Below are 25,573 nucleotides of genomic sequence, written 5' to 3' on the forward strand. Positions count from 1 at the left end.
TACATATTGTTGTTGGTGGATGGCTCCTACATGTCTGCAGGTTGCCTGCTATCCCCGGACCCTTCTTGCCACACGTTCCTATCCCTTCATCCTTCCTGCACCCTGCACACTACACTTGTTGCCCTCGCTCCCCTTCCTCCCCCCTCATCTGTTTTTTCCTTCTCCCTCCCTCCCCCCTCCCTTTCCCCTCACCATTTTTTCCGCCCCCCCATTGTTCCCTTTTCCTCAGCCCCTTCATTCATTTTATTTTTATTTCTATTTTATTTATTATCCTTTTTTTTTTTCCTCTGGTTGTTATCCTGCTCCCTGCACATAGGTGGACCTATCCATGAACCCCAACCTACATTGGTGTAATCTATAGCTAATGTAATTTGTCATTTCCTCTACCATTTTGGGAATAAGCAATCCCTCTTTCTGTTTTCGCTTTCAATTTAGTACTGTTACTTTACTACAGGTGCAGTGCACACACCTTTTCCCCCCCCTCCTCCGATTGTCTGGGGGTAGCTTCTGTGTGATCCCTTGTAAGGCAATTTGACTCGAAATCTGCTCTCTGGGGGACTGGCTTGCCGTCTGGGAAACAAAGGAGAAAAGGGAGGGGACAACTCCTGTACATCATGGCCATCTTTAGTCGTTTGAAGCAACTTGACTGGTAACTATGCAAGATATGAAGATGTTTATGCATACACATAAATTTAATGCATTCCATATTTCCTGTTTTATTTCGTGCTGTTTTTAAAAAAAAAAAAGATTGTGATACATGCTTACATTTTTGCAGCTGTTAATCATCTGTCCTCTGAAGAAGACCCAATGGGGTCGAAACGCGTCAGGACATCTATAACCACTTTTTGACCTTGTTGCTTTGGTTATACTGTACTTTATACTGTTGCCGGCCTTTTAACAATTTTTGTACCACAGCTCATGTCTTGACTTTTAATGTCAGAAGTTACCACTTTTTATAATCTTTGTACCAATAAAAATTATATTTGACCATTCTACTACTCTTTCGAATTATATATCATTGGCTACATTAAAGCCCCGTTAGGGGGGTTCTCTGTTCTTCTTTTTCTCCTCCTGACACTATTTCATTTGATTATTCCCAAGAAAGAGAGATATGCTTTACTTCACTGCCCAGGTCTCCACGCCCTCCAATGGTTAGCCAGGTTTCTCTTCCTGGCAGGCAAGCAAACTGAAGCCAAGGCCTGGAAGAAGCCCTAGATCTCTATACAAGAAATCAAGAACCACATGACCCTCATGTTAATTCATGAAAAAATTACTAGTGTGCTAAAAAAACTCCCAGCCCAAATACCTTAAAGAGGGAGTCCACCTGAAAAAAAATTATTAAAAGCCAGCAGCTACAAATACTGCAGCTGCTGACTTTTAATAAACGGACACTTACCTGTCCAGGAGTCCAGCGATGTCGGCAGACAAAGCCGAGCGATAGCTCGGCTCTCGGCTGCTGCCGCCGCCATTCCTGGTGAGGGAATAAGGAAGTGAAGCGTTGCGGCTTCACTTCCCGGTTCCCTACTGTGCATGCGCGAGTTGTGCTGCTCGTCCTAAGTGGTCCTCGCTATCTCCTGGGACCTGTGTGTTTCCCAGGAGACAGCGGGGAGGGTGCGGGAGGGGGGCGTGACTCCCGCGGGAGTCTATTCCCGGAAGTGGGTGCAGATACCTGTCTAATCTGCACCCCCCTCCCCCCTGAAAGGTGCTAATTGTGGCACCGGAGGGGGGGGGAATCAGATGAGCGGAAGTTCCACTTTTGGGTGGAACTCCGCTTTAAGATGTGGGACCCTTGGCTCCAATATGCCCTGCCTTCTTAGGCAGGGAATATGAGCCTGAGCTTCATGTGGGGCACTCATCACCCAGTCCCCCCCCCCCCATATTACCCCTCTTATTTCCCCTCTTGACTAATGCTCGTCTCTTCTCTCCTCGTTCTTCTATTCCCCATTATCGCTCCACATTGAAAGGTCTACCTGATCTTGATTTAGGCAGAATATGTACTGATGTTTAATCTATGTACAAATCCCTCTGTTACACCTGACCTACTTGACTTGATGTAATGCCTTCCAAAACAAATAGCCCTTACGTTGGTGTGACAGTTATGCTAGTGCTTTTCTAAAAAAAATAAAAATACAATACTATTCAAACCTATATGACATTCCAGTTAAGAACAACTTTTTTTTTTTTTTTTAGCGGGGTGCACACAAATCAAAATTTCATCAGTGAATCGTCTCCTACCTTCATTTTTTTCCAGGGACCGAGTGGGTATCTATTCCTGGTGGGGAGGCTAGGGACAACATCCTGAAAGCCCTAAATGTACCTCACTGACTTACCTCGTGAAAACTGCAGGGGTTCTTTCTATCCCTAGGCGTTTGACATGGTGGCCTGGGACTACGAGAGCAGTACTCATTCTAACTCTCCATTTGGCCCGGACTGCAGGAGTTAGAGTTACCAGCCGCTTGCCTTCTCTATGTCGAATGACACTAGGCAAGGATGCCCATAGTCCCTGCTTTTGTTTGTTCTCACTTTGGGGCCCCCCCACTACGACCTATCCCAGCTTATCCTGTTAAAGGGGTTGTAAACCCTCATGTTTTTTTTCACCTTAATGCATCCTATGCATTAAGATGAAAAAAAACCTGGCAGTGACCGGCCCCCCCCAGCCCCCCATTTTACTTATCTAAGCTCCGTATTTCCCTCGGCGGAGACGCGCTGACCCTCTTTGCACAGGGTCCCGGCTCTTGATTGCATAGATTGATAGCAGCGCAGCCATTGACTCCTGCTGCTGTCAATCAAATCAATGATGCGGGCGCTGCGGGGCGGGGCCGAGTCCGGCATTTGTGTCTATGGAAGCCGAATGCTGGACTCGGAGTGCGCCCGCAAGGAAACCCCCCAGGAGAGTGCTTCTCCTAGGGGGGTTATCTGATGCGGGGAGGAGCTACCAGCACCACCGGGGGGACCCCAGAAGAGGATGATCGGGCCACTCTGTGCAAAACGAGCTGCACAGTGGAGGCAAGTATGACATGTTTGGTTTTTTTTAAATAATAGAAAAAACAAGGGTTTACAATCACTTTAACATCTCCGACCAAACATAAAATAGCAGCGTTCGCAGATTACATTTTGCCTTTACTCTCAGACATACAACTCACCATGCCTAACCTACTAAGTGACTTTTGCCCACTACAACACTCTCCAATCTACAGATCAACTTCTCGAAGTCCCTTTGCATTAAAAGTTTCTCAACCAAAAGCTGCAGTGGCCGATTGCAAATCACACACACACACGGCAAAAGGGCCGCCGAACGCTGCTAAATGCTGGCAGACTGTCTGGGAAGCTACACAGGAGTCTCCGCTGTGCCACCCCCCCCCCCCCACCCTAGGTACTGCACCCCATACTTGCTAAGGCAGAGCATTCAACACATGAGCCCCCCCAGGAAACATACACAGAGTGAGGATGGAGGGGAGATGGGGGGAAAAAAGCCCAGCTTAACTGAGGGATTAAGATGGGGGGTCCACCCCACCACAAAGGAGTAGAGAGGAGGAATGTATTTACCTCTTCATGGATGCGGGCATCGCTCCAGACAGAACCTCTCACCCCTGCCCCTGAACTGGGGGCTGTTGCCAGGGGGACGCTGCGACTTGTACCAGAGCCCGGTCGTACAGGACCCTGCAAGACGTTCAACTCACGGGCCAGCCTCCGTCCGTTGTCGCGGCCGACCTAGCGCATAGCTGCGGTCTGCACGTGCTTGCTGGCTGGACTGGGGGGACCACTGGATCTAGATTATCCAGCCCATCGCCCACCCTGGCAGTTGATTGTAGAAGGATAAAAATGCAAAAATTGCTAGGACCAAAAGATCCTAGCAGGGAGCCTAGTTCTTTACCCCTGACTAGACAGAAATAAACTGAATATCTATAGCAGAGAGGGGTTTAAATACCAGCTGAGGACAGCTCATGTGCGTAGGCAGAATTTTTTGCAAATTCTGTAGGAGTAGGCAGATCTAACCCTATAGTCAGGATTAATGGAGCGCTGTGTCAATCAATGAACTAATGAGAAAAAAAGTTTTGAATAAAATTACGTGTAAACGTGAATGCATATGCATGTCCCACACGCATATGTAAAAGGTGATCGCACCACACGTGAGGTATTGCAGCGAACGTCAGAGTGAGAGCACAAATTTTATGCTCCAAACCTCCTCTGTAATTCTAAACTGTAAAGGTGTTTTTTAAAGCGTCACTAATAGAGATCTTTAGGTACCATAGTAATTTTAAAGCGTGACATGTTAGATATTTACTCAGCATAACAATCTTTTATATTTTAACAAAAAATTTGGTATTATATGGTGTTTGTGTGCAAAAAAATTATTAAAGTGTATTTTTTCCCAAAAATTTGCATTTCAAAAACCACTGCGCAAATACCATGTGATATAAAAATTCGAACACCCACCATTTTATTCTCTAGGGCCCCTGCTTAAAAATATATATATTGTTTGGGGGGGTTCTAAGTAATTTTCTAGCAAAAAAAAAATAGATTTTTACACATAGGAGAGAAATGTCAGAATTGGCCTGGGTGGGAACTGGTTAACAGGGGCGAGGAGTGGTTTCAGGGGAATAGCATTGCTCTATCTATGCAGGAGGAGAAGGGGGAGAGGAGACAGACAAACACACAGACTACGAAAATGACAGGGAGAGGGAGGGGGAGAAGCTGAGGATAGAGCTGGATGGCAGAGGCAAGTAATCTGAACATGCTATCATGGGTCAGCAGCCATGGTCAGTTTAAACAGGAGAAGATGGGAACAGGCAGGAACAACCAGGCATTGTACGGCATAGAAAAGGGACAAGTGACATGGCAAAAGCACTCTGCTAGCTCTTTAACCTCCCTGGCGGTATGATTATTTCGGATTTTAGGTGCTGAAAGCGGTACAATTATTTTGCATGGAAATTTGGCGTTTTATATTGTAGGTCTGTAAATCTTAACAATAACACACTTAAATCTGTCCAAACCAGAGTCTAGTAGATATCCCGGGTATGATAAAGTTTGAAACACAAAAACATAAATTATAATATAATAAATAAAAATAAATAATTAAAAAAAAATAAAAAAAATAGTAATAAAATAAATTTCCCCACAATTCACTATCGCTCAATTCTGCAAGTGTTCTAATTTACTATCGCTGTTTTCTAGCTGGTCTAAAGCCACTTTTGACGTAAAGGGACACTTTTTGGTTGCTATGGACAATCTCCAGTTTCCAGGCAGAAAGAACAGTGTATATCATGTAAAACTGCATGCAGGGCATGGGCCAGAGCACTGGGGACAAAAGGGATGTGAAATCATTTCATACAGTACTGTATGTGTTATGATTTTGACATTTTTTTGAATTTGCCGCCAGGCTCCCCCCCTGTGCGTCGCGCCGCTCGCAGGGAACGGAGCCTGGCACGGAGAGGCTTCGGAGGAGGACGGAGCCCTCGGACACTGCGGGGGACATCGCAGGATCCCGGGGACAAGGTAAGTAACGCTGCCCCAGGATCCTGCAATGCGATCCCGAGTGTGGCTCGGGGTTACCGCTAATGGTACTGAAATTTAACCCCGAGCCACACTCGGGAAAACCGCCAGGGAGGTTAAGGGACAGGAGCAGGTTTTTAGTTTTTTGTTTTTGGGTTACAACCACTTTAAAAAGGGTAATATAAACCTTTAGCCTTTAGAACCACTTCAACTTTACGTAAAAACAGACAAACACATTTTGTTAACAACTGAAATCTCGCTCATGAGACAATAGACTGTTTATCAGCTGTAGATAATTTACTTACGTCAATTTCCATATGGCGAAACTTGCAGATCTGTCGAAAACAGCGACTCTCCTGCCACAAAGTGCAAACGGTCTCATTTCCTAAGGCGGCTTTGCAGTGCCGGAAAGGACAGCTGTCTCCCTGTACAACCAGAATTTTACATACTCAACCATACATTCAGTAAAAATGCTTATAATAAGGAACAGAGGTTTTATTTTATTCATTTAAGCCTGAAATAAATGTAGACTTGATCCTGTAAAATATCCCGAAAATTACTATAAATGAGACTTAAACTGATTGACACACACAACCCCCCCCACCAAAAAAAAAAAAGTCTGTAAGGTGAACTTACACAGGAACCCCTCCTCTATGTTAAGCCTCGTACACACTAGTAGTTGATTTTCATTCAGGCTGGGTTCACACTGGTATGACAAACGCTCCGACATTGGGAGCTCATGTCGCATGAAAATCAATGGTTCCCTATGAGAGCCGTCTTCCTGAGAGCCTGGGTTCACAATGTTACGACACGACAGCCTAATACCAATCTGGATCAGACTCTGCCCTGCTACTTGAAGTCCGACTCCAATGAACAGGGATCCGACTTTGATCCCTGACAATACCAGGCACTGTGTCTGGTATGAATCTTTAGGGGTAACTCCATGCCAAATTAAAAAAAAAAAAAACACCTTGAGGACAAGGGCCTCTTCCTGACAACCCTGGCCATTGGTTGTCGGGGTATGCGGGCGGGGGGGTTATCGGAACAAGGGGGCCCCCAGTTCCCTGCCCCCCACCCTATGCGAATGAGTATGGGGTACATTGTACCTCTACCCATTCACCTGAAACTAAAATTTGTCAAAAATAAAACACAGCACACAGGGTGTTAAAGTAATTTATTAAGGCAGCTCCGGCGTCTCTTCCAACTTCTCCCCTCTCCGGGGCTTCTCCGTTGATGTCTTCTAGCCCTCTCCGCTCTCTCTCCCCAGTTCTTCTCCCTCTGTCCGCTGTCTTCTGCCTCTGCTGGGTCTTCTCCACTATCTTCTCGCTCTTTTGCTGGGTCTTCTCTGCTGTCGACTCAACGCCTTCTCCAGCTCTAATGCTGGATGCACGGTGTGCCACTACTTATATTGGCATGGGGCGGGGTCGACGCGTGATGTCATCCGGAGGCCCCGCCCCTTATTACATCACTGCCCGGGGCATAACCCCATCCCATGCCAATATAAATCGTGGCACACCGCGCACCCAGCATTAGAGCGGGAGAGAGCGTCGAGTCAACATCAGAAGAAGAACAGAGGGAGAAGACAGCGAAGAAGACCCAGCAAAAGAGCGAGAGGATAGTGGAGAAGACCCGTACAGCGGAGAAGACAGCGGACAGAGGGAGAAGAACCGGAGAGGGCTAGAAGACATCAGCAGAGAAGACCCGGAGAGGGGAGAAGAACCGGCAGAGGCAGAAGACGTCGGTGGAGGAGGTAGCAGATCCGGAGATGGGAAAAGAAATCAGAAGAGACGACAGAGCTGCCTTAATAAATTACTTTAACCACTTCAATACTGGGCTACAGTCAAATGACATCCGCAGATGGGATCTCCCATCCTGGTTGGGCGTCATATGACGTCCTCGGCTTCTCGCCACTCCAGCCCATCAGAGTACCTGAGTACTTATCTGCAGCCCATGCCTCATAGAATATACGTTGAGGTCTTTCCAAAATGGGGTCATTTTGTGGGTAATTCCACTGTCCTGGTGCTCAAGGACCTTCAAAAGTGTAACGCCCTGTACACACGGTAGGACATTGCTCGGACATTCCGACAACAAAATCCATGGACTTTTTCCGATGGATGTTGGCTCAAACTTGTCTTGCATATACACGGTCGCACAAGGTTGTCGGAAAATCCGATCGTTCTGAACGCGGTGACGTAAAATACGTACGTCGGGAGTATAAACGGGGCAGTAGCCAATAGCTTTCGTCTCTTAATCATTCTGAGCATGCGTGGCACTTTGTGCGTTGGATTTGTGTACACACGATCGGAATTTAAACGATCGTATTTTGTTGTCGGAAAATTTTATAGCCTGCTCTCAAACTTTGTGTGTCGGAAATTCCGACGGAAAAAGTCCGATGGAGCCCACACATGATCCGAATTTCCAACAACACAATCCGATCGCACTTTATCCGTCGGAAAATCCGACCGTGTGTACAGGGCATAATAGGTCGTTAGGAAATTAGAGGTGTAATTTATGCTCCAAGAACGTCTGACCGTGCTCCCTGCATGTTGGGCCTCTGTATGGGGCCAGGCTGTGTAAAAGTCTCACATGTGGTATCGCCATACTTGGAAGGAGTAGCAGAATGTATTTTGGGGTGTAATTGGAAATATGTATATGCTGTGTGTGAGAAATAACTTATTATGACAATTTTGTGAAAAAAATAAAAAATAAAAATTCTTAATATTCCCAAGAATTGTGGGAAAAAATGACAACTTCAAAAAAATTCACCATGCCTCTTACCAAATACCTTTGACTGTCTACTTTTCAAAAAGGGGTAATTTGGGGGGTATTTGTACTTTCCTGACATTTCAGGGCCTCAAGAAATGGGATAGGCCATCAGTGCATCAGGTGTGATCATTTTCAAATGATTTGCACCATAGCTTGTAGACTCTAAGGCTGGCCATACACTATTCAATTTTCCTGTTCAACTTTCCTTTAGATTTACCAAAACCATATAATAGGAGGTCAAACCTAAACACTTTCAATTTGGATGCAATCAGGTAGGCCCTTGTACTACATAGTTGAAGGTAAATCTAAAGAAAATTGAACAGGAAAATTGTATGGTGTATGGCCAGCTTAACTTTCACAGAGACTAAATAATATCCACTAATTTGGGTTATTTTTACCAAAGAGATGTAGCAGTATAAATTTTGGCCCAAATTTATGAACAAAAATTACTGATTTGCAAAATTTTATCATAGAAAATTCGTTTTTTTTTCAAAATTTTTGCTCTTTTTTTCACTTATGTCGCAAAAAATAAAAAACCCAGTGATGATTAAATACCACCAAAAGAAAGCTCTATGGTGTCCGTTTATGAAGCAGTAATCAGCGATGATCACAGTCCATAAACAGTTTATGAAATAGTGATAATCGGGGGGGAGAAGTGTTTGAACTTGTTCTCCCGGCGATTATCTCTACACACGGAGAATCCTCATTGAATGACAGTAATGGCCAGTTTATGAAGCGGCGATCTGAGTCAGAATTCACACTCCCTGATTCACCAGCTCAGAGGTGGTAAATCGGGGAGTGAAGAGAATATATATATATATATATATATATATATATATATATATATAAAATGTGTGTATATACATGTATATATAATGTGTGTGTGTATACATATGTATATATTTTATTAACATTAATCCATGCCGTCTGTCCGTGTATTGAGCGGTGATAATTTATCACTGCTTAATAAACTGACATCTCTGTGTTTCTGTCAATTTCTGGTACTGTAATCTCGTAAAGTCTCATGAGATTCCAGTATCAGGGGCCGTTCTCCACTGTTGGAAGCGTTTGTAGATCAATTCACTCCTCCAAAGGTGAAGCGATCTACAAAGCTTCATAAACAGGCACACAGAGGAGAAAGATCTTCACTGTGAATGCCGGAGAATGAAGCAGTGAATAGATTTCACTGCTTCATAAATGGACACCTATTTGTATAAAAAAAAAAAAAAAGATAAAAGTTTTGTTTGGGTACAGTGTTGCATGACTGAGTAATTGGCATTCAAAGTTTGAGAGCGCTGAAAGCTAAAAACTGGTCTGGGCAGGAAGGGTGTATAAATGTCCTGTATTGAAGTAGTTAAAAAAAATGTGTAATGTGTGTTATTTTTGACACTTTTTTTTTTTTCAGGTGAACGGGTAGGGTTACAATGTACCCCATACTCATTCACACAGGGTGGGGGGCCGGAATCTGGTGGCCCCCTTGTTAAAGGGGGCTTCCAGATTCCGATAAGCCCCCTTCCCACAGACCCCAACAACCAATGGCCAGGGTTGTCGGGAAGAGGCCCTTGCCCTCATCAACATGGGAATAGGTGCTTTGGGGCCCCCCTGCCCCAAAACACCCACCCCCCCTCCCCATGTTAAGGGCATGTAGCCTGGTATGGTTCAGGAGGGGGGCGCTCGCGCGTCCCCACCCTTTCCTGACCTGCGAGGCTGTGCTTGGATAAGGGGCTGGTATGGATTTTGGGGGGGTCCTCCACGCTATTTTTTCGGTGTGGGGGTTCCCATTAAAACCCATACCAGACCGAAGGCCCTGGTATGCTCTTGGAGGGGAACCCATGCAGGTTTTTATTTTAAATTTGGCGCGGAGTTCCCCTTCAAGATCATCAGAGCTCAAGTCCCATGCCAAAGTCGGATCAGTCAAGACGGTGATCCAACTTTAGTGATATTCAATGGGCTGAAGTAGGATCAAAGTATGACCAAAATAATGCAGGGAGCATTCTCAAAGTCGCACCAGTTAAGACAGCTCCCATAGGGAAACATTGGATTTTCACATGTCATTCTACATGAGCTCCCAATGTCGGAGCGTTTGTCATACAAGTGTGAACCCAGGCTGACCGTCGTATGACTGTCGTTGTAGCATCAGTATAAACCCAGCAGGGCTGGGAAAAAAAATTAAAACACACCACACACAGCTCAGGAGGAGCCGCTGTACTTACTATCCGACATTAGTACAGCGATCTCCCCTGAGGTTCTATTGGATCCAGTTGGACTACAGTGCACACATGCCGAATGTCTGCCGGTTTCTATTGTACTTTAGAGATTTAATATTATACATAGAGCATATTTTCCATTTATAACAAATCTCTCTACTCTGAATGCAGGAATATGTTCCAAATATATAGACCTACATTGGAACATCTTTTGTGACACTGTTCAAAAATGTAATCTTTGGGGAGAAGATTTGGGGATTTATAGATTGGGTTACAGGTATAATCATTGATGAGGATGTGACAATGCTATTGTTTTAGCTGTGGTCAAACTGAGGTAATGGACAATATTAACAGTTAGATTCCTAATTTGCAGTGGATATTTATGCTTATTATCAGCTTGGAGGAGTTATGAGGCACTGCATTAATAATGCCTCCCCTACAGTGGTACAACTAACAAGGATTAAAAAAAAAAATTCTACATAAAAAAAAAAAAAAAAAATGTAATGTGGAACTCAAATTATACACAAAAGTTAAAAACTTTTTTTTTTTTTTAAAGGTGGAAACAATTTATAGACCTCATATTGGATCTGGGGAAAATACATACATTTAGGTTTATATATATATATATATATATATATATATATATATATATATATATATATATATATATATATATATATATATATATATATATATTTTTTTTTTTTTTTTTAACCAAAGAACATGTTTATTGTCAAAAACGTCATACAAATGAAATACATGTCATACCATAAGCAGAAAAAGTAATGGACAATATTTATATTCAAGCATACGTTTCCGACGCTATCTTTATAGACCTAGGAAGATGTAGATATGTACATAACTAGGACACTGTATCTAGATTAGCCATTTACATTGTGCTATTTATACTAATCTGGCCATTTCCCCAGGATACGTTCTTAAAACAAAAAATACGTTAGCTTCCCCAATCTTACAGCTATCTACTATCAATCATGTAGTACAGGTATTGGTATTGGCTAGCCAAGTGCCCCATATCTTATTGTACTTTTTTGGGCATCCCCTGTGTATATAGAGCACTTTTTTATATGGCAAGAACACATTTACATCCCTCAACCAGTCCTGGACAGTAGGAGAAGTGGTTCTCATCCAGTTTTTGGCGAATAATTTTCTAGCACTAAACAGTGTTTCACTATGGAGTGTAGCCATAGGCCTGGACATGGTGTCTGGGAGTAAACACAGTATGCACGGCCTGGGGTCTAGTTGTAGTGGTGAACCCATATGGTCATGGAGGAATTTTACAATCTGTGTCCAGTAGTCAGTTATCACTGGGCATGAACAGATCAAATGGAAAAAGGAACATCGAGTGCCTAGACATCTTGGGCAATTTAGATTTTGGTTTGGGGAAAATCTGGCTATTCCGACGGGCGTAAGGTAGGATTTATGAATTATGTATAATTGAGTCAGGCGTGCAGATAATTTAGGTGAGGTTTTCCGTACATTTTCCAGTATATTTTCCCAATCAGTATCATCTATTTGGCCTAGGTCTGCCTCCCATCTGATTCTTGCTGTGTCTACTATTCTGGCAGTTGTTCTAGTGCGTAGCGCGGTATACAGAGTAGATATAAGTTTTTCTGGAGAGGAACCTGTGATTACGTCTACCAATGGGAGCATTTGTGGGTTGGGAAAGCCATTTGCAAATTGTGTCTGAAGCGCGTGTTTCAGTTGCAAGTAGCTAAATTGCATGTTAGAGGGGAAGTCAAATTCTTCACAAAGTGTTTGGAAGTGTCTTACCCCAAATATAGTGATAACCTGGAAAAGGAACACTATCCCCTTAGCAGCCCACCTAGTGGCCCCGGGTAAGGACAACAGTTCCCCCAAAAGGGGATTGTGCCATAAGGGTGTATGTGAGTGGAAAAAGTCAGCACCAGACATTTTAATCATTTTCTCCCATATGTGGCGATGCTGAAACAGCAGTGAGTGCTGTCCTATATTTGTCCATTTCCTACTCCCTTTCCTAAATAGGACTTGTAATGGGGAATACATATCATTACTTGGTCTGTCACATACCAGTGTTTGGTATCTAAGTTCGTCAGTCTTATGAATATGATAAAAATGTGAAAGCTGTGCAGCTATGTAGTAGGTGTATAAGTCTGGTATGGCCGCTCCTCCCGACGAGGTTGGGTTTTTAATCGTGTTCCAAGCCAGTTTGTGTCTATTGGACCCCCATATGAATGAGTTGATGGTTTGGTCCAACTTTTTAAAGATCTTTAGTGGGATTAGTGCCGGGGAGTTCCAAAACATATATAGAAATTTTGGTAGAAGTACCATTTTAAATAAATTAATTCTCCCCATTACTCCTAAGGGAAGCCTTGCCCAAGATTGTGTACGGGATTTTAGATAGGGGAAGAGTGGTTCAATGTTATTGACTACATATTCAAGGGGGTCTCTTGTAATTGTCACGCCCAGATATTTGATAGAGGCAACTCTTTGTAACGGGAGGGAGGCTGCACTAAAGGAAGGATGTGAGAGGTCAAGAGGGAGAATCTGTGATTTGGACCAGTTCATGCTTAATCCCGAGTGTTTCCCAAATTCCCCAATGATTTCAAGGACTTTTTGGAGAGAAGGACCAGTGTCCTCTAAATAAAGGAGCATATCGTCTGCGTATAAGCTCAGTTTTTCTGTCAGGGATCCCATGTTCAGTCCTCGTACATCTGGTCTTAGCCTAAATGAAATAGCCAGGGGTTCCACCGCCAGGGCGTAAAGCAGGGGCGATAGTGGACATCCCTGTCGGGTTCCTCGGCCCAAAGGGAAGGGGTCAGATCTGTTCACTACCACTCTAGCTGAGGGGGAGTAATATAGTAATTTTACCCATTTAATAAAATTGGGCCCAAATCCGAACCCCCTAAGGCATTCCCACGGGTACCTCCACTCCACCGAATCAAAAGCTTTTGCGGCGTCTAACGCCACCACCGCCCTATCTCCCGTAGTCTCATGATCAGCTGTATAATCGCCGTAAGTTCATGGCTGTATTCTTGCCAGGCACGAACCCTGTCTGATCCGGGTGTATTAAGGAGAGAATACTGTGGTTAAGGCGCATGGACAAAATTTTGGCTAGTATTTTAATGTCAACTTGGAGGAGCAAGACTGGGCGGTAGGATTCTAGGTGGTGGGGGTCCTTGCCTGGTTTGGGGATTACTATAATTATTGCTTGACGAAGGGATTCGGGGAGGGCCCCGGACTCGAATATATGGTTGTAAAGTACCAATAATTCAGGGATAAGTATTTCCGAATAGGCTGCGTAAAAGTCAAGTGGCCTCCAGGAGCTTTAGCTGGTGCAGGGGATGCTATGGCGAGTGCTATTTCATCTAACGTAAGGGGGGCCTCTAGTTCTGTAAATTGAGATTCTGATAATAATTGGGGAAAGGGGATGTCTTTAAGAAAGGCCTGGATCTCTTGTGTAGTGGTCTGTAATTCGAGGAGTATAGATCAGTAAAGTATGTTTGAAAAGCTTTTGCAACTGTTGGAGGGTCTGAGTATGTGACAGAGTTAGGGCCCAGGAGTAGTATTTAATTTTATATAATTTACCCGCGCGTTCTCCTTGTTCGAAAATCCGTTGCTTCACAAAGAAAAGATTTTGCTTAGCTTTTTCAAACTGCAACTAGTCTACAAGACGGGTTTGGAGTTTGAGTGCAGACGCCTTTTCTTGTGAAGGATCATTTTGGAACTCCCTAGTAATCAAATCCAATTTGTCAGAGGCCTGACACAGAATAGCTTTGGAAGAGGTTTTGACTCTGTTTATCCGGGAAGATTAAATAGTGCGTGCGTGAAGTTTGAATGTCTCCCATACCATGCCCACAGGGGCTGTGTCCCTATTGGGTATTAAAGTAGAATTGCCATTCTCTGTAAAAGTGTCCTCTTGGTCTTTTAATGTTGTTAGCCAAAAGGGGTGTAGGCGCCAGGTGCGAGGTCCTGTGTTTGGGGCTAGTTGTAACGTAGCCCAACATGGGGCGTGGTCTGAAAGAGATCTCGTATGGTAGCCTGAGTCAGTTAGTAGGGGAATTAGGGTGTCTGATATTAGGATGAGATCAATTCGGGACATGGTGGAGTGTGTCGCCGAAAAGCATGAATATGCCGTGATGTCAGGATGTTTGTATCTCCAAGTGTCAGTTAGTGAAAATTCTGCTAGTGTACGTCCAAATCTAGTGGTGTCGGGGTAGTGGAGATTTTGATGCGTTTGTAATCTGTCTTTATGGGGGTTGAGAACCATGTTGAAGTCCCCTAACCAAATACATTGGATGTTGGGGTGTTGCGCCATATATAACAATCCCTCTGTGACTAAAGTAGACTTATATGGAGGAGGGATATAAAATGCCATTATTAAGTACTGTAGTCCGTTTAGTGTGCAATGCAAGAAAATGTATCTCCCCTGTGGGTCTGTACGTACCGAAATAATTGCAAATGGGGTAGTTTTAGCTATGAGAATCGAAATTCCACGAGAATACGGAGTGTGGGTGGTGTGGAATGCCCAGCCAATCAAGGGGCACTTCAACGCATGTTGAAGTTGACCTGTATCATGTGTCTCCACGAGAACTATGATGTCCGCTCTGTATGATTTAAGATTGTTGAATATCGCTGTGCGTTTGATTTTATCCCGGATCCCCCGGATGTTCCAGGAGAGAAATTTTATTTTAGCCATATTGATCCAGTAACAAGTAATGAAAAATTAATCGTGAAACGTTATGGGAGAATACACACCACCACACTCCGCATTGAGATAAAAATAGAAGACATAGTATATCATTAAACATGTTCCTTAACTTAACATTTCCCTCTACCCCCCTCCCTGCCCTCAGTCTCCCAAACTTGACTGGGGCATGCATCCCAGAACTAGTGCAGTGACAAAAATTTAACCGCATTCAGCAATCAAAAATTGGAGTAGTGCATTTTTGAACATGACCCCATCGGCGGGAGCCTATTTGGCAGCGCCGGTGGCGGTGTAACCAACAACCTTTGGGTGCGAACAAGTTCTGGAGATAAGTCCAGCAACGGAGAACGTGTGACCTCTGCGCCTTACAACCGTGGGTATGTCGCATTAACCTGAGCCTGTGCTCCACTGTGGCGTCAAGCCTTAGAGTATTGGCACCAAGAAGGTAAGAGTCCAGGGTTCTGTAGTGGCCGTAGGAAACTATGTCTGACTCTGGTGGTATAGATGGGGGGAAGAGACGAACAGTTCCTTGTTCAAGATCATGTGATGTCACTGATTGTGACATTTCCACTGCAAAATCCGTCTGCTGATATTGGCACATAGGCCATGGATGTGGGCTACCAGACGTTCTGAGGTTTGGAAAATCATAATGGCGGATGTCAAGTCATATCAAAAATTGGACGCAGGGGCTAAGTGGTATGCAGACCTTAGGCCTTAGTCGTTGCAGATTCAAAACATGACTACTCACGTGTAGATGTTGTATGAACAGGCCTTATATAGTACAGGACAGTGAGCATAGCGGGTAAGGTAGAAAATTATCTTAGTAGATTAAAAGCAGGCACTTACAATATCAGTAAAACGAGAGGACGGTCAGGCTGGGCGATTTCTTGCAGCATCCTGTTGCTCTAACCATTCCGAAGGCAGGGTAGGGTCCTCAAAGAAATGCACCTGGTCCTCTCCAACTACACGGAGGCGAGCTGGAAACAGCATTGCATATTTGATGTGGTGTGCTCGTAAGCGGCGTTTGACCTCTGTGAACCGTGCACGTTGCCTCTGCACCTCAGCAGAGAAATCTGGAAATGCCGAAATGAATCTGGACTGGAAAGGAATGTTACCTTTAAGCCTGGCCATTCGAAGTACAGCATCACGGTCTTTAAAATTCAGTAGTTTCGCAATAAAGGTGCGAGGTGGTGCTCCTTCAGGTGGACGGCGTGCCGGCATTCGGTGAGCACGCTCCACCACAAAAGTAGTAGAGAAGGCATCTCTGCCATATGCATTTATCAGAAGTTGCTCAAGAAAGGTGGCGGAGTCTGCACCCTCCGCTCCTTCGGGTAACCCAATAAAGCGCAGATTGGATCTGCGAGACCTGTTCGAGGTCATCATGTTTCTGTGCCAGTTGCTGCATCTGCCTCTGCAAATCCTCATAGGAATGCTGTAAAGGGTATAATGTGTCCTCCGCCCGCCCTATCCTGGTCTCAGCCTCAGTGACCCTCTCTCTTAGTTTAGTCATGTCATGCCTAATAAGTGATATGTCCACCTTTACTTCTTCAATTTTAGTCGTCAGGGTGGACTGACATAGTGAGATAGCCTGCAGTACCTTAGCCGTTCCATCTGCTGCTGGATCTGTGTGAGGGGCCGCGTGTGCTGCTGGCGCGGCGCCATCTTGCTCCTCTGTGTCCCACTCCATCCTCCGATATCTTTTCAGAGAAGAGGAGGCAGCGGTGTTTCTCTTTGGAGGGGACATGATCTGGTGTGTCTGTGCTGCTGGTTCCCACAGTTTGGGTAAGTTTTTGGCCCGTTTTAGGTGCAGGATGAGGGTATAAGGATTACCACACGCGGAGCTCCGGTCTTTCACGTCCTCTCACATCGCTGTCCAGGCCACACCCCCACATTTAGGTTTATATTTAACCATTTGCCGGTTAAATGCAGGCACCATACTGGTATTTTTTTATGATTTAATTTTTTTAATGCAAGCAGAGCACTTTGTAAAAGCAATCTTAGCAACTGAATATTTCATCACTTCCGGTTTCGCCGGTTGGAAACAAACCACTTACTGGTTTGGATAAAGCATTGGATCATACCGATCTAGGTATGATTCGACGTTTCAGTTTATAACAGCAGAGGAAACATTTGAGGTCTAATAAGACACCTGATGTCTCCGTAAACAGGACAGGTCACTGCCTATTGCTATCTCTAGGGATGAGCCGAACACCCCCCAGTTCGGTTTGTATCCGAACACGCAAAAAAGTTTGTTCGAACACGCAAACACAGTTAAAATCTATGGGACACGAACGTGAAAAATCAAAAGTGCTAATTTTAAAGGCTTATATGTAGGGATGAGCTTTCTGTTGGCTGTTCTAAAACCAAACATTATGGGCCGTTCGCGCCAAATTCAAGCGGCGCATAACGACCCACAATGCACTGCGGGAACGCAGTGCATTGCTGTAGGAGGATTGACCAAAGCATGCACCATGACCTGCATGCTTTGGCCAATCCAGGCGCCCTCAGCTAAGAGAGGCATAATTGGCCAAAGGCAGGGTGCCTTTTTCCAATCTTGGGTCAGGGGGACTAAGTGCACAACCCACACTACATAAGGCTGCCTGCACGTCGGCCCCGTGTAGTGTGTTGTTGGCATGGACGGAGAGAGAGTGTTATTTAGATTGAACAGGCAGGCTATTCAGTTAACTGTAGTGTAATATCTATATATCTCCACTGCATACAGTTTAGCTATATCTGACTGCAGGCCGTTCCTGGTGTACTTTTTCTAATATACTTCAGGCGGTGTACACATTACCGTGCACCCCTAGTGCAGTAGCTACTACTTTTCTGGTGGTGTACGCAGTACACAATACAAACAGTGCACCCATAGTTACCATTAGACTTCTGTTGGTGTACACAGTACCGTGCACCCCTAGTGCAGTTGCTAATACTTTACAGGTGGTGTACACAGTACACAATACAGTGTAGTGTGGTGTTGCAAAACAAAATCCCCATCATGTCCGGAAGGCCACCAAGGAGAGGCAGACGCTCACAGGCCACTAGAAGAGGGCAAGCAGGCTCTGTGTCTACAGTCCACAGTGCTGGTCATGGACATGGTCCATCTTCTGCAGGTGGCAGTGGGGCACACTTGTCAATTTTTTCTGCTGCCGGGACAGTGACAGAAAAATTGGGCCTTTGGTGGTGGTGGTGCCACAACACTGTAACCCCTCACAGATACTCTTGTGTGGCGCAGGAACGGGGCCCTGCTGTGAAAAAAAAATTGTAATTACATGCCCCTGTTAAACAGGGACAGAAAAATTGGGCCTTAGGCAGTGGTGGTGGTGCGCTAAACCAAAAATGTTGTTGGAAGCTAGCATCATCAAGATTGAGGAGGAATAGGATAGTCACTCAGCATAGGCAGTCTTCAAGGCATCCCACATCCATAGAAAAATCAATCAGTTACATCAGCATAAGGTGCTTAATAGCAGCTGCTGATCCAAGACTGATTGATTTTTTATGAATGTGAGCCTATCAACGGAGTCTGTGGACAGGCGCACTCTATGATCCGTTACAAACCCTCCAGCAGCACTGAATGTGTGTTCAGAAAGAACGCTGGATGCAGGACAGGACAGTAGTTCAATTGCATATTGAGCTAGTTCTGGCGAGTGGTCCATCCTCAAAACCCAGTAAAACAATGGACCCCCTAATGGTGGACTTTTAAGGCACTTGGAGAAAATATTACAAAATATTAATACCAATGTAATTTATTAAATTTCAACATTAAAAACAGTAGTAATATAACAAATACTATACAGAATGCATAACAGACATTTTTACATGTATGTACACAGTTTCAGAAGTATTCTTGCACCCGACGCGTTTGAGTAAATATACCTCCTTCCTCAGGGGCGGGTGTAAGTTAGAGACAGAGTGTAATGCTGGCCATACACTATACGAAAAATCGGCCGAACACATTTTCGAAAAACGAACGTTTGACCGTGACCGCAAACGATCGTGCCATCATGTAATGACCGATAAATCGTTCAGTGGACATAAATAATTTTTTGTTCGTTTTTTTTACATATACCTAGTGCAGACAGTTCGGATGGAAACACATTAACCATGCAATTTATCGTACGTGCGGCATAAATTTTCCAAACTTGCCGTTCATTTTTTTCCACAAAAACGTCACAAACTATTATCGATTTGTGCCCATTAACTTGCAGAAAAACGAACGAAGTGTCTATAAGAACGATTTTTAGGACGATTTTTCATATAGTGTATGGCCAGCATTAGTTAGAGTGTGTCTATCACACTCTGCTGTATGACACCGGTCTGTGCTGTTAGAAGTTTGCTTATCTTTGGAACATTCAGTTACTCCCTATACACTAGCAACATCAGTAGCCGGGCCGCTTAATAACTCTCAGGATTTACCTTTCGGCCTTAGTGTATTCTCAGAAATACTATATCCTTACGCCCCCTACTGGCCTCCCTTCCTTTTTTTGTTGGAAGGCCAAGGGAGGATCTAACCTCCCTCCCTCACCAAAGATATTTTTGAATGAATTTTTTCATCTCAATTTTTTCCCAATACGGAGGCCAAACAAATTTCTAACATTGAAAACCATTACTTCCTCTTGGAACCAAGAATTTCTATGGTTGACAGACCGTGTCCCTGCTGTTTTTAATTTTCAATTATATGGAATGCCAAGTCAGTAACACACCACAATAATAATAAAAATGTCTCTAACTTACACCCACCCCTGAGGAAGGAGGTATATTTACTCCAAAACGCGTCAGATGCAAGAATAATTCTGAAAGTGTGTACATACATGTAAAAATGTCTGAAAATGCATTGCACAAACCTTTCTTCAAGGCCTTCTGAAGATGTTTCATCCTCTGCTCCCTCTGCAAAGGCAGGATGAGTTTTGCAACCTTACCCTTGTAACGTGGATCAAGAAGGGTTGCCAGCCAGTAATGATCCCTCTCTTTGATACCACAAATCCTAGGGTCCTTACGCTGCATGGCCTCTGATTCTGCAAAGCCTGCGAAAGTTTGCAGAGGCATGCTGAGTCCTCTGGGTCACTAAGGATCACATGATCCGTAACAACCTCCTCCCAGCCACGTACAACTCCTTGGGTTTCTGGGGACGAAAAAAACATCCCTTGAAGACTGCTGCTGAGTGTTATCCTCCACGTCCATGCTGACACAATCTTCCTCTGTGTGTTTGGCGGGCCTGCAGGATAAAGGGGGCCCTGAGAGGTAAGGAAGTCCTCCTCTTCCTCCCGGTGTTCTGCCTCAAGTGCCCTGTCCATTGTTCCATTAAGCGTGTGTTCCAACAGGAAGACAAGAGGGACAGGATCACTGATGCATGCATTGTCGCTGCTCACCATCCTCACGGCAACATCAAATGGTGACAGGACAGTGCATGCATTCTTGATCAGTAGCCACTGGTGTGGCAAAAAGAAGCCAAGCTCCCCTGACCCTGTCCTGGTGCCATACTCACACAGGTACTCATTGATGGCCCTCTGCTGCGGGTGCAGTGCAGCCACTGCAGCATTGCCAACATTGAGTTCCACCTGGTGGACATGTCACAAAATTGGTGGGCAGGTTGCATTCCCTTTGAATGTCAGCCAGCCGAGCACTGGCATTGTATGACTGTTGGAAATGACCACAGACTTTTCTGGCCTGACTCAGGAGATCTTGTAAGCCTGGGTACCCATTCAAGAACCGCTGTACCACCAAATTCAGGATGTGTGCCAAACATGGAAAATGGGTCATGTGTCCCTGTCAGAGGGCGGAGAGAAGGTTGGTGCCATTGTCTCATAGAACCATTCCTGGCTGAAGCTGGCATGAAGTCAAACACCTCTGAGCCTGCCCCTGCAGAGCTGACAGAATCTCTGCCCCAGTGGCTCCTGTCCCCTAAGCAGTAGTTTAACCTTAAACTACGTTAAGGGTTCTCTACTGTAAGAGCGGCAAGGATGTGGAATTCCCTTCCACAGGCGGTGGTCTCAGCAGGGGGCATCGATAGTTTCAAGAAACTATTATTAGATAAGCACCTGAACGACCGCAACATATATACAATGTAATACTGACATATAATCACACACATAGGTTGGACTTGATGGACTTGTGTCTTTTTTCAACCTCACCTACTATGTAACTCATGCAGCACATGGCATCTTTTTGCTTGAGTGCTTGCATAGCCCCTTGAACGCTTACGGAACACCGCTGGTTTAGAGAACAAATCTGCAGAAGAGGCCATAGAGGAAGAAGAAGAGGAGGGGGTGGAGGAGAGAGCTGTGGCAGAATTACAGCTAGCATTTTGGAGGTGTGGTGGTAGAACAAGCTCCAACAATATTGAACCCTGTCCTGCATCCTTCCCAGCTGCCAGCAGTTACCCAGTGCGCCGTGAAGGAAAAGCAACATCCCTGCCCATGCCTGCTAGACCATGAGTCGGCGGTAATATACACCTTACTGCTGACCGCCCTGTCCAACAAAACAAAAAAACTTTGCCTTCCACATGCCGGTAGAGAGCTGGAATGGCCTTCCCATGAAAAGAAATGGTGTTTTGGAACCTGCAACAAATTCACAAAAGAGGGCAGAGTCTACCAGCTGAAAAGGCAGTAGTTGCAGTGCTAACAATTTGGCCAAGCTAGCATTCAGACACTGAGCATGTGGATGGCTGGGACCGAATTTCTTTTTACGGTTTAGCAACTGGGGTAGGGAAATTTGCCTGCTAAAATCAGATGGTGGTGTACTGCTAGCAGATTGGCTGCAAGTACTTGGGACATCTATTGCTATACCTTCATTCCTCTTAATGCAGGTTTTCGAGAGGACTGGAGGTATAGTAGGGTTGGAGATCCCAGATAAACAGCAAGCAGAAGTCCGCCTTTTTCTTTGATGTGGGTCTTTCAAGTGCTGTTGCCAAGGGACTTGTTGCCTTATGAGTTTATGTGAAATCTACATTAATAGCTGTAAAATATGGAATTATGAATATTTTTAATTTAGCTTTGATCTGTGTAGGGCAGAACATATTATCTTCACAGAAATCTCTGGTAGACCAGACAAGTCTGTGCCTAGGCACAAACAATGGGATCCAAACCTCATTGTTTTACACATACTCACTTCAAAGGATCCCATGCTGGGATATGCAATGAAGGGAGGCCAACCCGTAATCAATTTCCCGGGAAAATTCAAGCTAAGCTCCTGCTCAGAATAGTCACAAGGATTTGCATTAAAGGGGGCGGACTTATGCAAAGTATAGGGATTGGAGATGTTGCCAGTCCTTAACCAGGAATAGGGAAGCTCACCAATCAGAGCCACGCTATGCCAACCAATGAGGCATCAGCATGTAATGATATACACAGAGTAGATGGGAGGGAAACACACACTTTTATGGCAGAGCAACCATCAGAATGGAACCTTGGTGCAAAGGGTGATTATGGGAAAGGTCTACATTTTACTTGTAACTAAATAGGTTTGTAGATTTTCAGGAATATACTCTGTATTCTTTCATGTAATTCTCTTATTTTAACCTAATATTTTCTTCCTTGGTGTAGACTATAGATGGTTGTGTATTAGATAGACTTTCAACTACTCACCAATAAATGTTATTGTGCTAAAGCTTTCACTTATGGTCAAAGAACTCTCATTTAACCCAAATCATATCTGATAGATATTAAATGTCAAATATAGTATACGGGGAAAAAGACTGCATGGGAGGTCGTCATATGTCTGGTCAAGCATGTGGTGGTGCCCAAGCAGCTGCTGTTGTGGCCACGCTTGATCCGCTTCAGACATAGGTGGTTGCGAACAGCAACAGTGCGATCTGCTGCATACATGTCCAAAAAGGCCCACACCCAAGGAACTTTTCAAAATCAGCAGGAGTCAGCAGCGCCCTGCACCTGCAGAGCTCTGCGGTGTGATGCAGTAGGGTAGCTGCCCCCTAGAGGACATCCTGCCTCATTGGAGTTATGCCTCTTCCTCCATTCTATTAGGCACCCAAGTAGAGTCAGTAACCCCATCATCCCCTCCCTCCTTGTCACTGGAGCAAACTTGGCACTATGCTGCAGCTGGGGGAACATGACTGCCAGTTTCTTGTCCTTCTTGGGCACCCCCTCTCTCTAGGCTCACGCTACTCCCTTCCTCAACCTAGGAAACAACATCGGAGCCTTCAAATCATTGCGCATCCTCCAGCAGCATGTACTCGACACTATAGTTAGGGGGACTCCTCCGTGCATTATGGTGGGGCTACGGAAGGAGTGACTGAACAAGGAGCCCACCAAGAGTATCTGTTAGGGGTTACAGTGTTGTGGCACCACCACCACCACCTAAGGGACAATTTTTCTGCCCATTTAACAGGGGCATGTAATTACAATTCTTGATATATTTCACAGCAGGGCCTGTTCCAGTGCCCACCAAGAGTAACTGAGGGCTTACAGTGTTCTGGTACAACCAACACCTAAGGCCCAATTTTCCACAGAGTGTATAGGGCAGGGCGTATAGTATATACAGGCCGTCCCCCATTTTCAAACATCCGACTTACAAACGACTCCTACTTAGAAACGGAGGGAGACAATGGGAAGTGAGAGGAAATCTACCCCTAGGAAAGGAAATTCTCTCCTGTAAAAGTTAATATGGGAAAAAGGTGTCTCCACTGATGCTTTATCACCAATCCTTGTTTCCCTAATAACCCAAAATTTTCAAAATTCAATGGTCATTGGGACAGAAAGTGAGGTGAAATCTTCTGAACATGGGCACAGACAGCAAAACAAATGTTATGTTATGTGCTGCCCTATATTATCCAAAAAGCCTTACAAAATAGAATTTTGAGCTGGTGCTACACTTAAAAAAAAATGTACCTGTTTCAAATTACAAACAGATTCAACTTAACAACAAACCTACAGTCCCTATCTTGTTTGTAACCTGGGGACCGTCTGTATACAGCTTTTCAGAATATATAGGGCCTGGGGACCCCACGCCTTTTTTGTTTATTTAGGTGCTAGGTTCCCCTTAACATCCATACCAGACCCAAAGGGCCCAGTAATGGAGAGGGAGTCAACATTACATAACATTACAGCCGCAAGCAGTTTTAAATGACTTTTTTTCCTTAGAAATGTCATTTTGTGCAGGGGGAAAAAATGTGCCACTTTACAGGTATACTATAGACACCCCCAAGGCATGATATTTAAAGTAATATTACACTTTTATTGTTTTACTTTAAGCATTCTTAAAATCACTGCTCCCGAAAAAATGGCCGTTTTTAAAACTTTTTTTTGCATCGATACATGTCCCCTGGGGCAGGACCCGGGTCCCCAAACACTTTTTATGACAATAACTTGCATATTAGCCTTTAAATTTAGCACTTGATTTTTCACATTTGAGTCTCAGACATTAACGGTGTTCGCACAAATTTTTTGTCTGTTCGCATTTTCTGCCGCGAACCGAACCTAAAAAGTGTTTGGGGACCCGGGTCCTGCCCCACGGCACATGTATCAATGCAAAAAAAAAGGTTCAAAAACGTCCGTTTTTTCAGGAGAATTGATTTTAAGCATGCTTAAAGTGAAACAATAAGAATTAAATATTCCTTTAAATATCGTGCCTGGGGGGTGTCTATAGTAGGCCTGTAAAGTGGGGGAGTTTTTCAGTGTTTAGAACAATACCACAGCAAAATGACATTTTTTTTCCCTTTAGAAAAGTCATTTAAAACTGCTGGCGGCTGAAATGTATTGTCGGGTCCCAGCAATATAGATGAAAATCATTGAGAAAAACGGCATGGTCCGTCCGTCCACCCCCCCCCTTACAAGGCTCTTTGGGTCTGGTATGGATATTAAGGGGAACCCAGCACCCAAATTTAAAGAGAAAAAAAAGGCGTGGGGGGGGCCCCAGGCACTATATACTTTGAACAAAAGTATATATACTATACAGCCTGCCCTATATACTCTGCAGAAAATTGGGCCTTAGGTGTTGGTGGTGTCAGAACACTAACCCCTCACAGTTACTCTTGTTGGGCGCAGGAACAGGTCCTGCTGTGAAATATTTCAAAAATTGTAATTACATGTCCATGTTAACCACTTGCCAACCGCCTAACGCAGATATACTACAGCAGAATGGCATGGGCAGGCAAAATCACGTATCCGATACGTGATTTGCCTCCCGCGGGTGGGGAGCGCATCGTGCCCCCCCTTTTCCCGAGGCGGTCGGCTTTGCTCCAGGAGCGATCCATGCTGAGGGGGAGGCCATTGATTGATGGCCACCCCCTCGCAATCGCTCCCAGCGAATGAAAATATTCCTCTGCTGCTGTAATGTAAACAGCAGCAGAGGAACTGATATCTCTCCTCGTGTCGGTCTTTTCGTTACGGGACCGAGGAGAGAAGACATAAAGTAAGTCTGCACAACACTACACTTACAGTAGAACACTGAG

At 44.6% G+C, this 25,573-nt stretch overlaps 1 protein-coding gene across 7 annotated transcripts in view; it reads right to left on the reverse strand.

Moving 5' to 3' along the window:
* The window catches only part of ZC3H11A (zinc finger CCCH-type containing 11A), a 754,301-nt gene that overhangs the window by 571,490 nt on the left and 157,238 nt on the right, over nt 1–25,573 (reverse strand). For 6 of the 7 annotated variants that reach the window (XM_073615851.1, XM_073615846.1, XM_073615848.1 and 3 more), the window contains one exon: nt 5,799–5,918. The exons of the other annotated variant lie outside the window; for it this stretch is intronic. In XM_073615851.1, the coding sequence (XP_073471952.1) occupies nt 5,799–5,918 (120 nt within the window). The remainder of the gene's footprint in view (nt 1–5,798; nt 5,919–25,573) is intronic. 7 annotated transcript variants of the gene reach the window in all.

Source organism: Aquarana catesbeiana, linkage group LG02, assembly GCF_042186555.1.
Source record: "Aquarana catesbeiana isolate 2022-GZ linkage group LG02, ASM4218655v1, whole genome shotgun sequence".
NCBI lineage: Eukaryota > Metazoa > Chordata > Amphibia > Anura > Ranidae > Aquarana > Aquarana catesbeiana.